General features: G+C 30.7%; 2 protein-coding genes across 2 annotated transcripts; one reads left to right on the top strand and one right to left on the bottom strand.

Annotated features, from left to right (window-relative positions):
* Positions 1-2056: 2056 nt before the first annotated feature.
* LOC108815129 (WUSCHEL-related homeobox 12) lies at positions 2057-6343 on the top strand. The gene is given in 4 exon segments (XM_056990369.1): positions 2057-2742; positions 2745-2808; positions 2888-3063; positions 6217-6343. Coding segments are annotated over 4 exon segments (837 nt in total). The 5' UTR covers positions 2057-2163; the 3' UTR covers positions 6235-6343.
* Positions 6344-10193: 3850 nt separating this feature from the next.
* LOC108814923 (transcription factor MYB56) lies at positions 10194-12359 on the bottom strand. Its single transcript, XM_018587576.2, has 3 exons — positions 11884-12359; positions 11083-11553; positions 10194-10502 (listed from the first exon to the last, which is right to left on the bottom strand). The coding sequence occupies exons 1-3, from the start codon at positions 12308-12310 to the stop codon at positions 10342-10344; spliced, it is 1059 nt and encodes a 352-aa protein (XP_018443078.1). The 5' UTR covers positions 12311-12359; the 3' UTR covers positions 10194-10341.
* Positions 12360-13834: the final 1475 nt, after the last annotated feature.

Here is a 13834-nt window from a genome sequence, read left to right on the forward strand (position 1 = left end):
AAAAATAAATAAATAAAATCTATACAGTAGACGCGAACAAGGTGTTGGGATTCCTTTTCTTTAACAAGTCACGGGAGGATTCTTTCACAACTCATAGTAGTAGTTTCTGTGTTGCCTGACGTGCATGAATTTTTCTTTTAGTAAAGACTGACGTGCATGAATACTGAAATCTAATAAAAACAAATAAATATTAAGGAAAAATCATTTAAAATTGTAAATAATAGGGATCCCGGGTGAATATCTTCCTGGTTTTATCATTTTTCATATAGCATATGTATCCTGGTGTTATCATTGTCTTTTTTCACATTCCTATATAGCAATATATGTATCATGTATGCCAACTTCTAACATACTTTTATCGCTATTATAATTTATCATATATACAGAGTCCCTAAAATCAAGTATCAGTTAAATATTTTTTTTCTTGGTCAAATAACTACAAATTTTAAGACTAGGAATAAAGCAAAGAAAAACAATATAAGTCGGTTATAACTTCAACGGGTGGCCATGTGAAAAGCAAGAAGAAGTACAGAGAAAACTAGAATTTTAAATAGTATTTTGAGATGGTAACAATACAAAAAGATATAATGAAACAGCTAAGAAAGTAACATCGATCGTGAAAAACCCGAATGCATCTGAAAGAACAACAGATTGTCGCCTATTGTATCTTTCAACACTCTAGCTTTTTAACGTATATTATATTCCTATGTATGCACACTTACCAATACATACGCATACGGTACACGGACAACTTTATTAACTATCAAAAAGATGTGTTTAACATAATTTACCTGTGTTTCAAAAAAAAAAAAACATAATTTACCTAAAATTTTACAAAAAAAAAAATCTACCTAAATTTATGATTTATGGGGTCTAACTGATGACTAAATTCATGATTTTGATTATCATATACGTATGGTTTACCAAAAAAAAACTGCGTGTATTTTCTTTTTGCTTATTCATCTTTCTGAATTTTAGTTTTTAAGGAAAAAAGAGTTTATAGTTGAATACATTATATACTGTTTGATGTGGTTTATCTCATCAATCGAATTCTCAATCAAAGACGAATTCTACTTGACAAACAAAATCTCTTTGGCATTGTTGCATGACGTCATGATAAAACTTACAATTACGATGTTTTGATAACATATTTGCTATTTAATAAATTTATTAATAACCGATAAAATACTTATCACCTTTTATCATATTACAGCAGAAAGCAGGACAATCATAACCAGTTTTTCCCACTTAACTATTTCCCGGTTTGGGCCTACGAGTGATTCACAGTACCTTTTTGTTACAAATAGCGTACACACTTTTTCTTGGAACAGTTACGGTAACATCGGTATTCCTTTACTTAAGATTATGTATTCCGATCACGACTGATAAACTAAATATATTATTTTCGCATTTGATTTCACATCAACTATGGCGAACCAGTTAGTAGAATATAACATCTATAATGTAGTTTTAGTAAAAAAGAGAACGTATAATATATATTAATCAAAAACACACAAGTAAAAGAATTATATATACTGGAGTTGTATGTCATTTGCTCGGTGATTATTATTATTTTTTTATCTCTTGAGACGTTATTTTGATGGATTATTATTATCTTTTTTATTGAATTTTTTATTCTTTTTTTTCCTTCCAAAAAAGACATTGTTTCGGAACCACAATAGAAAGAAGAAAAAAAGCAAAGATAAAATGAACGACAGAAGGAGATGAAAGCTAAAAGAAATAAACACACGTTGAGCGATGATAAGTTGTCATTATTATGAATCAAGAACACAAGTAAAAGAATTTTTAGCATTTCAAATTTGAGGTAAACGCAGTTTTGATTGTGTGTTGGTTCAATAATGCAACGGCGTAAGCATTTCTACCTATATCATCAAATGAAATGCAACCCGAGTTTATATAAATTCGTCTACCTCTTGGAATACGTGTTACCATATCAACCGTACTTTTACAATATTTATATTTAATTGAGAACACTGAAGACTACAATAGTGTAACTTAATATCTAAGTTAAAACAAAAAAAAAAGTTTATTGAGATACCAGAAAGTTCCTCCTATAAATTCATCACAAAGAACTCCCTCAACTCACCACAAAATCTCCTTTTTTTTTTTACTTAAATACATAATCCAAAGAAACACCATATAATGGATCAAGAAGGATCGTCACAAAGCCCTACTGGGCATGGCCGTTCTTCCTCCGCCACCTCCAATTCTACGGAACCGGTTCGGACACGTTGGTCACCTAAACCGGAGCAAATCTTGATACTTGAATCCATCTTCAACAGTGGTATTGTTAACCCACCAAAAGATGAAACGGTAAGGATAAGAAAGATGCTAGAGAAATTTGGTGCAGTGGGAGACGCAAACGTCTTCTACTGGTTTCAAAACCGGCGGTCACGATCTCGCCGGAGACAGCGGCAACTTCAAGCGGCCAATGCCGCAGCTGTCGCCTCCAGAGGAGCTGAAGACCACCCGCACATGACTACCATGAACATGCATCATCCTTATAGCAACAACGAGACTGATTTGGGATTCGGAAATTGTAGCAATTTATCAGCTAATTACCATTTTAATGAGCCTTCATCTCAAGTCTCTTCATTTCTTCTTGGCCTCTCTCCTTCTTCCTTGAATGGTGGATGTGAAAGCAACAATGGCATGGGTGATCTCATCACAATGTATGGCCATGAATCTGATCATAATCATCATTTTTCATCATCACCAGCACAGTTCAAATGACGCATCAAATTCAAGCCAATTCTGATCAGAACTCCAACTTCCACTACCGACAAGGTGAATCATTCATTTGCATGGCTCATATATTTTTTTTTGGTTCTTATATATATATATATATTTTTTTAACGAATAAAAGGGCTAATAACGGTGTTCATAAACGGAGTTCCGACGGAAGTAACAAATGGAGCAATAGACATGAAAGCAATGTTCGGGGAAGATTTAGTGTTACTTCATTCCTCTGGTCTTCCTCTTCCTACCGATGAGTTTGGCTTCTTGATGCATTCTTTACAACATGGCCAATCTTATTTCCTGGTAACTAAATTTTATTTGTTTTATCATAAGCTATTAAACAAGTACTAATAAATATATTGATTAATGATTTTCAGACCATTTTTGTGTTCGCCTGTGAATCCTTTTTCTATTAATTACGAGATGATCTGATTTTTCCTATAAACTAGCTAGCAATACACAATGTGTAGAAGATGCGCTGAAACCTAATTTTGGTCAAGTCCTAAATGTCTGCTAAATTTATCTCAAGAACCCATTTCACTCTGCAAGTAGCTGGAGCATAAAATAATTTTGTAGAAAATATAGTTAAATATATCTCAGTTTGATGATTGTCGGTAACTGAAGTTCTTTTATTTAACTAGGTTAAGATTGATGTCACCTCTTGTACACACTTGTATAAGTATATATATAAACTGTAGGTAATATATATATTATATATATATTATATATATATATATGGTTTTTTAAACAAGTATGTATTTAATTTTTTTTTTTAGTTCACAAAAAAATGTATTTAATATTTGTATAGATGAAGAAAATAGCTAAGAACACATGAACCAATAAATGCGACTTTTGTACTTTGGTAGAATATTAAGGATTTTAGTGAGTTCATTGGCAAAAGAGACCTTGGGAAATTATATAGGGTCAATTTGCTCTATATTCATAATAAGCAAAAAAAATTAAGAAAGTAACCATGTATGATTTTTATGGAGAAGTGTGTCTGTTTACCACAAAAGTGGACAAGAATCTCCTTTTACGCGCGTGACCGTCTATTTGACGCATTGTGCAAAATTAACTAACTATATACTATACTATACTATTTTTAAAATAGTATAGAAAACAAATACATACCAATATTATAAAAAAATTAGATATTTGGTTAGTTTACACTTATATTTATATTATTCGATTTTACAATAGAATGGAACACATTAACATCTTCCACTAGTGCAAGAAAACATGATGATAAATAAGGAAGGGAGGGAAGGAGGGAGAGACTAAATACTAAATATCATAAAGACAAACAAATAAACATAAATCTACATACTTTAACCTATAAACCCAACCATATACCCTAAACCGAAACCCTAAACCCTAAATCCAAACCATATACCATAAACCCAAACCATATATCCTAAACCCTAAACCCAAACCATATATCCTAAATCCTAAACCCAAACCATAAACCATAAATCCAAAGGAAGAGGATTTCCAATTTGTGAAGAAGCTAGTGGCATTGTCAATAAATTTGAGGGATTAGTAAAAAACCACCATAAGAAGTAGAGGAGAAAATGAGACATACTATACTACAATCATTAAATAGTAGAGTCGTCCAGTGTAAGAGGATACACCATTAGCAAAGGGATGATGGAAGTGATGAAGTAGGAGAAAAAATACCCACAAGAATTGGAGAAAAAGAAGAGACAGTGGAAATAGGTGATGAAACAATAATTGACGACATTGCTGGAAGACAAGATATAGAGATGATGTAACAATACACATCGTTGTGTACTATCCTATGTTTATCAAATAGCATAGTTCGACGAAGTGTATATAGTTCATCTTCTACACTAGCTATAAACCCAAACCCTAAACCCCAACCATATACCCTAAACTCAAACCCTAAACCCTAAACCCTAAACCCAAACCATATATCCTAAACCCAAACCATATACCCTAAACCCTAAACTCTAAACCCAAACCATATACCCTAAATCCTAAACCCAAACCATAAACCCAAAGGAAGAGGATTTCCGATTTGTGAAGAAACTAGTGGTATTGTCAATAAATTTGAGGGATTAGTAAAAAATCACCATAAGAAGTAGAAGAGAAGATGAGCCACACTATACTGTAATTATTAAATAATAGAGTCGTGCAGTATAAGAAGATACACCATTAGCAAAGAGATGATGGAGGTGATGAAGTAGAAGAAAAAATTACCCACAAGAATTGGAGAAAAAGAAGAGACGGTGAGAAAAGGTGATGAAACAATGATTGGCGACATTGCTGAAAGACAAGACATAGAGATGATGTAACAGTACACATCGTTGTGTACTATTCTATGTTTATCAAATAGTATAGTTCGACGACGTGTATACAGTTCATCATCTACAATAGCTCTAAACCCAAATACTAAACCCTAAACCCAAACCATATACCCTAAACCCAAACCCTAAACCCAAACCATATACCCTAAACCCAAACCCTAAACCCAAACCATATATCCAAACCAATTACCCTAAACCCAAACCATAAACTCTAAACCTAAAGGAGGAGGATTTCCGATTTGTGAAGAAATTAGTGGCATTGTCAATAAATTTGAAGGATTAATAAAAAACCACCATAAAAAGTAGAGGAGAAGATGAGACATACTATACTATAATCATTAAATAGTAGAGCCGTGCAGTGTAAAAGGATACACCATTAGCAAAGGGATGATGGAGGTGTAGTCGGAATTGATGAAGTAGGAGAAAAAATACCCACAAGAATTGGAGAAGAAGAAGAGACGGTGGGAATAGGTGAGGAAACAATGATTGGCGACATTGCTGGAAGACAAGACATAGAGATGATGTAACTGTACACATCGTGGAGTACTATTCTATATTTATCAAATAGTATAGTTCGACGAAGTGTATACTGTTCATCTTCTCCACTAGCTCTACGCATCCTCTGCTTCTTAATCATATATATTGGATAGTAGCAAAATTGTAAACTCAAACAAAGATATGAAGAAAAACTCAGATACTTGGTGGATATGATAATTATATGTCGTGTAACGTACTCACTGAATTTCATATAACTTGTAAATAATCATTGAATAAAAGAAAGAAAAAAACAAAGATCAAGTGAGAGTGAGAATAAACAGGAATAAAGGGTAATTTTTGTCATTATACATATTATATAAAGAATATCGTAGCACTCTGTTCACTATGGTTATCGTCTCAATTCTAATTGTACTATAGTCATGTGTCCAATTTCCCAATTATATACTCTCTTTGTCAAATATATAGACGATGTCAACACTTTCTAGAAATATAAATTCTTTTAACCATTCTCGTTAGGGTTTTAGATATTGTCATCAATTAATTTAACTAACACAATTATAACTATAGTCATTTTATTAACAAAATGTAATCTGAAATATTTGTTTATTTGATTTCATTTTATCATCGACAGGTACCAAGACAGACATGAACTGGCTATCTAGTGTTGCAACATATACGGTCGATATTTTGTTTTTACTTGTATTGATTTTGCGCCAACCGTGTATAAATGTAGATTAAAATAAATGTTGAACTCGTCAGATATTTTGTTTTCTTGTCGATTCTTGCTCACCTGAACGCAAACCTTGACTAACAAAACAAGAAAAAAATCTTAATTAGATCTACTTTGTAAAATGAAATGTCCAAGTTTGTTAAACTGAAAGATTAATTAGCTTTTATTTAACGTCAAATCTATTAAAAACCTTAGTATATGCAGCTGATAAAACTTTTTTTTAAATATTCGTGAAATTTATTTTTTTAAACTAACTTTTGTATATCAAGTGTATCTGTTTAGATCTTACTGACTTTTACAAGGAAAAACAGAAGATCAAAATGTCTGAAAAGGGAGCCTACGCCCTTGAAGCAATGGGTAAGATATAACATATTTAACTACTGGGTGATGGGTGTTTAGGAATTTCGAACTTGAATATCCTTCTCGATCAATGCTTTTTCTTTTTGCTCATCGCAACGATAAAATTTAAAATGTTTCCAAAGCGTATACAAAAAATCTAGAGAAATTTGTTTCTAGGAAAAAAATAATAACTATGTCTCATTAGGCTAATTTTTATTTTGTACCATTTTGTATCTAATATCCTTTAATATTTTCAAAAATAAATTAAATAAATATTTTTATAAATAAAAAATGAAAAATTGTAACTACGGATGAAATACATATATCAACTTAGTGATATCTTTTTCCAGTTCTAAAAGTATTTAAACAATAATTTTATATTTTGTTTAACATAAAGTAGAATTGATATTCTACAAAGTAGAAAATAAAATCTACTTTTTTCATTTAATCTACTATGTTTAGAATATGTGATTTACATAAATAATAGTAACCTAAAAATATTTAAAAACACATTCCGCGCTTAATCTATTCGTTATAAAATCTGTCGAAATTAGAATCTACATAATACTATAAATTTAAAATTTGTAGAAATCGTAATCTACACATTAATATAAATCTAAAACATGTATAAATCAATTTCAAACATTTTATTGTATTCTACTAGTGTAGAATACAAATTATACGGATAAAAGATAATCGGTTATGAAAATATGAGAAGAAAATATTTGAAAATATTATGTTTCCATATATAAAAATGTATTTAGAAAAAATTACAAAAATCGATTTAATGTTTTCTTTTATTTTAATCACTTTTGAAATTATTGGAAAAAATGAAAAAATAATTTTTCAAAAAAATAAAATTAATAAAAATTAAAATAAAAAAATCCCATTTTATTTGGAATTTTAATGTTTTCTTTTATTTTAATAACTTTAATTATTTATTATATTTAATATTTAATAATTGTTTTGTTAACTGTAATTCCGAATTTATAATTGAAATTAAGGATATTATTTTAAATTTTAAAAATAATTGGTTTAACGGGACATAAATAATATAAAATTAGTTTAATAGGACATAGTTACTATTTTTTGTTCTAAAACAATTTTCTCAAAAATAATCTATTTGGTTTGATAAGATATGTCAAAGATGATCACTACAAAAATTCAGTTAATTAGCTATGGATTGGCGAAGAGATTTTTGAAGCCAAATTTATTAGCTACAAATATAGAGAGAAATGGTAATAGAATACATAAATTTATTTTTTTTCGCTAATTTTGTGTTAACTATAACAATATGTAGCTATATATTAGAGATAGATTTCGTTAGTAGTCTGTTGCTAAATAGCTACGTCTTGGTTAGAGATCAGTTTTTGCTGTAGTTATTCTATCTAGCAACTACTAAATACACATATTTCTATTGCTAAATATTAATGATTGTATATCCTCACCATTTTGTTGCTTTGATAACACAATACTATATAATAGTAAACATCAGCAAGATAACATAAATATATAATATTTCATATATATATATCCAACTAAACCAAGTCATTTAGATAAACCTTTACGAATTAGAAAATAAGTATATGTTAATACACTTCGGGTCTGATTGCTTTTCTCGTTACCATCCGCAAAACACAGTTTTTTGCGGTTAGTATTAGTTAACAGCGTTTCTTGCTACAAATCATTTCAAACCGTTCCGAACTTCTTAAATATAAGAACCAAATATTATTTTTTCTAAATATTTTAAAATTTAAAACTAAAAAATAGAAATATTATAAATAAAAAATATATACACATTTAATATATTAATTTAAATTCACAAACAGTATCATAATTTATTTATAAAAAGCTTTAAACTAGTTATTCATTAGAATTTTTTAAAAAAATTAATATACATATATATAAAGATATACATATATAAAATGAAACAAAATATTATTTTAAAATTTTAATATAAATCTTCAAAAATATATATAAAATTATAACTTCAAATAATTAAATTTTTAATAAATAAACATAATATTATTAATTATATTATATTAATAATTGTAATATTTTATCACAATAGTATATTTTTATAATTTTTTATAATGTATAATATGTTTATATCGGTAATTTATTATTAAAACCGCTTTAATATCTCATAATCAATCAGTCACAAATATCTCGCAAATGCAACAGCTTTTAAATGTTTATATTAGTTATACAAAATACTACATAATATTTGACATCGCAACTATTCGCATTCGCAAACTTCCGCACCTATAACCAACCGTTGCGTTTGAACCGGTACCTAGTAATATCAAACACACCAGTTAAGCGTCATTGACCACTAGCAAATTTTCTATTTGGGAGAGAAATTTTTGGATGTATTAAGGCCACTTCAAATGTGGGCTTTATTGAGCCCTTTGTCTTACGACTGTATATTGGTTTCTTTTGAATTCTTTGGTCCCAACTAAAGTGTATGGCTCGTATAAGTAATTGAACGGGACACTAGGGGCCCAGCCCGACCCAATTCAAGCCGTGTAAATTGAGCTTTTGTAAAACACTCATCTTTTCGAATTGGTTCATTTCTCATTTTAAACTAAATTATAATTGTAGTGAGAATTTATAAAGCAATCATCTCTTCTTATTGGTTTAATTTTAATTTAAAACTAAACGTTAATCATATAACTAAATTATGTTAAATATAAATATCTATCTTATTAAAACAGAAACATTATGTTGGACCTAACATTTATTTTATAAGTTTTAAATTAATACACTTTTATACTTTACAGTTAAACATACATTAAATCACTTTATGTTCCTTTCTTTATACTACTATCCATGTTTCCAAACAATATACTTATTCTCTTTATACTACTATCAATGTTTCCAAACAATATATTTATTTCTTTATACTACTATCAGTGTTTCCAAAACAATATATTTTAAACATTATGTTGGACCTAACATTTTATTTGTAAGTTTTTAATTAAAATACACTTTTATACTTTATAGTTAAACATACATTAAATCACTTTATGTTCCTTTCTTTATACTACTATCCATGTTTCCAAACAATATACTTATTTCTTTATACTACTATCAATGTTTCCAAACAATATATTTATTTCTTTATACTACTATCAGTGTTTCCAAACAATATATTTTTATACTACTATCAATGTTTCCAAATAATACAATAATTAATCTTAGTTATTTTATATCTATCATTTTCTCTTTAAAATTTTTGTAGAAACGTCATAATTTTAAAGTTCACTATCATAAATTGCAAAATAGTGAACTTTAAAATTTCGATTATAAGATTACAAATTATGAAGCTATTACAATTTAAATCCAATTAGATTACATATCGGTCATCCATCAGTTCAATCGGTTAGTCTCGGATTTTAGTGATTTTTTAATATGAATATTTTAAAAACATAAATTGAATTGTCAGATCTCCGGATTAACCGGTATAATCACAATCAGGTTGAATTTAAAAATACTGATTTAAATGCAAAAATATTTTAAATACACACTCTTTAAAATTTACCAAAATATTTGTTAAATTATTAGTGAAATTTTTCATCGTATAATATTCCGCGCTTCAAAAGCGCGGGTCAAAATCTAGTTTTTTTGTTAAGAACTTTGGAAAGTTTCTTATAGACGGACGGACATGGTATAACTCTTAGCTAATCAAGTAGCTCCAACACCGAGAAAATCAAAGAAGTAAAAGCCGCTCTGCATCTCCACTTTCCTTTCTTCACTGACTGTGATTGTGTGGTGATTTTGATGGTCCATCTTTTTACTATATTTGCCATTTACTTCTGCTCTCTGCACACACTGACCATCTTTACCTGCATAGATTACCAATATAAATTATTTTATCCCCCACGTGAAATTTTGTTGTATTAAAACAGTAACGTGACATTGTACTACAACTCCTTATATAAAAATACCTGTACGTACTATTACGATGTAAAACACTGTTTCTTTCTCTATTGTCATTAAAATTTGTAATTATTGCCATATATATGAAAAGGGATGACATTATCAGAAGTGGTCACTCCTCGTCGGGTTATATATAACATGTATGCCAAAACGATCGTTTAATGTGCTTTGAACATTTTAGAAACATCTTAACAAGACTTTATTCTAACATAATTCTAGACTAAAATAAGTACGTAGGTCATATCAACGGTAGTCGGTAAACCCAGTAATTCTATATATTAATCTCGACCAAGCACTGACCTAAATCACTATAACTAGATTCACGTAAACGCTTTCAAGAAAACAAATTAAGTAAAACATTCCACGTTCCTATACTTTTCATATCTTGAGAATGTCACGATATCATTTCTTTCTGAAAAGAGACAAAGTACTACATAATAAAAATAATAAAACAAGCAAACAAATGCCAGAAAAAAAAAATCTTACCTGGGTCAAGGGTATTATCGTAATTCAAGAAGCGAGCCTGGTGAGTTGAAGAGGGTGGAGTGAGAGAGAGCTCCGTCGTACAAGTAGAGACAGCTGAAGCATCTTCATCGTCGCCGTCATCATCTTCTTTATTGAAGACATTAGCATTCGCGACCATACCAAAGAACTCATCACCGTGATTATAGCGGCACGAGGAAGAGATCACTGTCATTTCAGCGTTCCCCGACGGTTCCTGAGGAGTCTGCACTTGACGTTGTCGTTGACTTTCTCTAGTCCGTCGAGACATGATGACGTGCCAATGGTTCTTGACGGCGTTATCTGTCCGACCAGGGAAGAGACGTGAGATCAAAGCCCACTTGTTGCCATATGCTCGGTGAACAGCTAGAAGCCGAGACTCTTCTTCCTCGGTGAATGCTCTCTTGTTAATTCTTGGGTCAAGTTGGTTAAACCATCTCAATCTACAACTCTTGCCTAAAATCAAAGACGCAACATTAATTACCTTATATTAATTAGTTACGGTCAGATATGTCACTGATGTGTATGATTGGATACATATCTTTATCACTATATAATTAAAGAAGATGTATACGTTTTACTTGGTACACATTAATTTTGGAGAAAATCTCCTCTTTTTGTCAAATGTAAAAAAAATACTTGTGAAAAAATTGGATTTTACAAAAATTTAATTATTTTCTCTTAATTAAAAGGATAAAAATACTTACATAAACGGAATTTGAAGTAAGAAATAAGTAGAGAAATAAAAGTAAAGAGTTTGATCAAAAAAAAAGTAAAGAAATGTACCTGATCTACCAAGAAGGTGATGAGCAATCACGTTCCAGTTTTGGGGTCCAAACTGGGCAACAAGCTCCTTGAGTTTAGCATCTTCTGTTGGTCTCCAGTGTCCTCTTGAGCATATTTTGGAATTTATTCCATTTTTGCCCCTTCTTTTCAAACCATTTCCACCCCTCTCTTTCTCATGTTCATCTCCTGACTCCAAGCCTGAGACTGACTTGTCGTGAGGATGGTTTCTTGCAAGAGAGAAGTCGGTGTGAGAGTTTGGTGGAGATCTGAAGTTGTTTCTTTCTTGGAATCTTCTAGAGTCATTGATGGTATAATTACCAGTAAGATTTTTCTTAAGGAGATTTGGATTCATTTTTTTCTTTCTTGGGCTAGAGATTAGAGGAAGAGAGGCCAGGAATAAGAGAGGGGGAGAGCACTTGAATGGCATTCCACTGTTTATATGGCGGAAGAGGAAAAAGAGATTCTCTATTTTTATATTGAGTTATGTATGAATTTGACTGACATGTATACAAGCTACTATATATAGGATTATTTTCACACCGTATATAATTATATTATAAAAATCTGATGATTAGTTGTTATTCAAATTACTTGAAATTTTATGGTTAGCCGGTTTATTTACATATCAAAAAGTTGTATGGAAAATTTTCTATTCACATATATTGGTATCAAATATATTCCATTCCAAAGTATGATCACATTTTTTTCAAAGTATGATAATTCCTCATCACTATCTTTATGATGCTCGTACTAACGTTCTTCGTTAGGTTGCATTTTCTACTTAGAGAAATTTCGAATAATGTGTTACTTTTGGTTTTGAGCACTCTTATCTCTCTCCACACGTGCAAGAGCAAGGCTTTGGAAAGTCGGTGGGTACGTGTGGTGTTGCTGCATGCAAAAGGAGACCCGCTCGTGCGTTTGGAGGGTTCGATGCCTGTAGCCCCCACATGCTCAACAGTCTCGGAAACTCCAAAAAACATTTTTGAAACGCTCGTAGGCACTACTATACACAATTACACACATTGATATATTGCACGTGTGCACGTACGAACGTGTGGGTGGGAGTTAATTATGGGATAAAAACAACAGAATCAACTTTTGTCTGTTTCGGACACAGAGCAAGAAAAGTATCTTAAAGGGAGATAAAGTAATTGCTTTTCTCAGTTTAACGTATGTGAATGTGTGTGTATAGACATATATTTACGAGCAAATAAGTATTACTATAAATTAATCGTGAGTATTTTCAACAACAAGTTTTAAGTACTTCGAGAATCTATTGAACAAAGGGCACCAAGCCGTTTTAGTTATATACATGTTCCTTACATATTCAGTGCATTCAAACTTTTCTTTTACTTATGCATTGAACTCGAACAATGTTGTGCGATAATTACTGGAAACACTAAAAAATACCAACTCTATTTGTCAAAAAAAAAACAAAATACCAACTCTATTTAAGACTGTTGTTCAATGATATGGACTATGCTGTTCTTAAATACTAAAGTTTAATCGAAGCAAGACATGATATCCTTAAGTATTAGATCAACGGAATGGAGGGGGCACCAAAATGTAACTGAAGTCGAACTTGGAATTAAATTCAACGGAAAACGCACACAACAATAAATATAATACAAAGAAAAAGAAACGTTCGAAGTTAGAAATCAAAGAAAAGTACCCAAAAGATTATTTAATAGTGTCTTTGTTTTATGTGAGTTTTGGTTATGGGAACGGTTTCATTAATTTTGAAATCTTCTGCTGACGACAAAGAAAAAAAGTCGTGTACCGGCGTGGTATGACGATATGATGAACTGTTACACACGAGCGGATCGTTTTGCTGCCTAACACATGTCCCGTCATCTCGTATTTCCGTTTCCGGTTTTTAAAGAAAATATCCTCGAACCGTTATGGACCATTTTCCCTTTTAAACGTGTTGTCTTGCATAATAATTCTTTGA

The sequence above is a fragment of the Raphanus sativus genome, chromosome 7, assembly GCF_000801105.2.
Source record: "Raphanus sativus cultivar WK10039 chromosome 7, ASM80110v3, whole genome shotgun sequence".
NCBI classification, from domain to species: domain Eukaryota; kingdom Viridiplantae; phylum Streptophyta; class Magnoliopsida; order Brassicales; family Brassicaceae; genus Raphanus; species Raphanus sativus.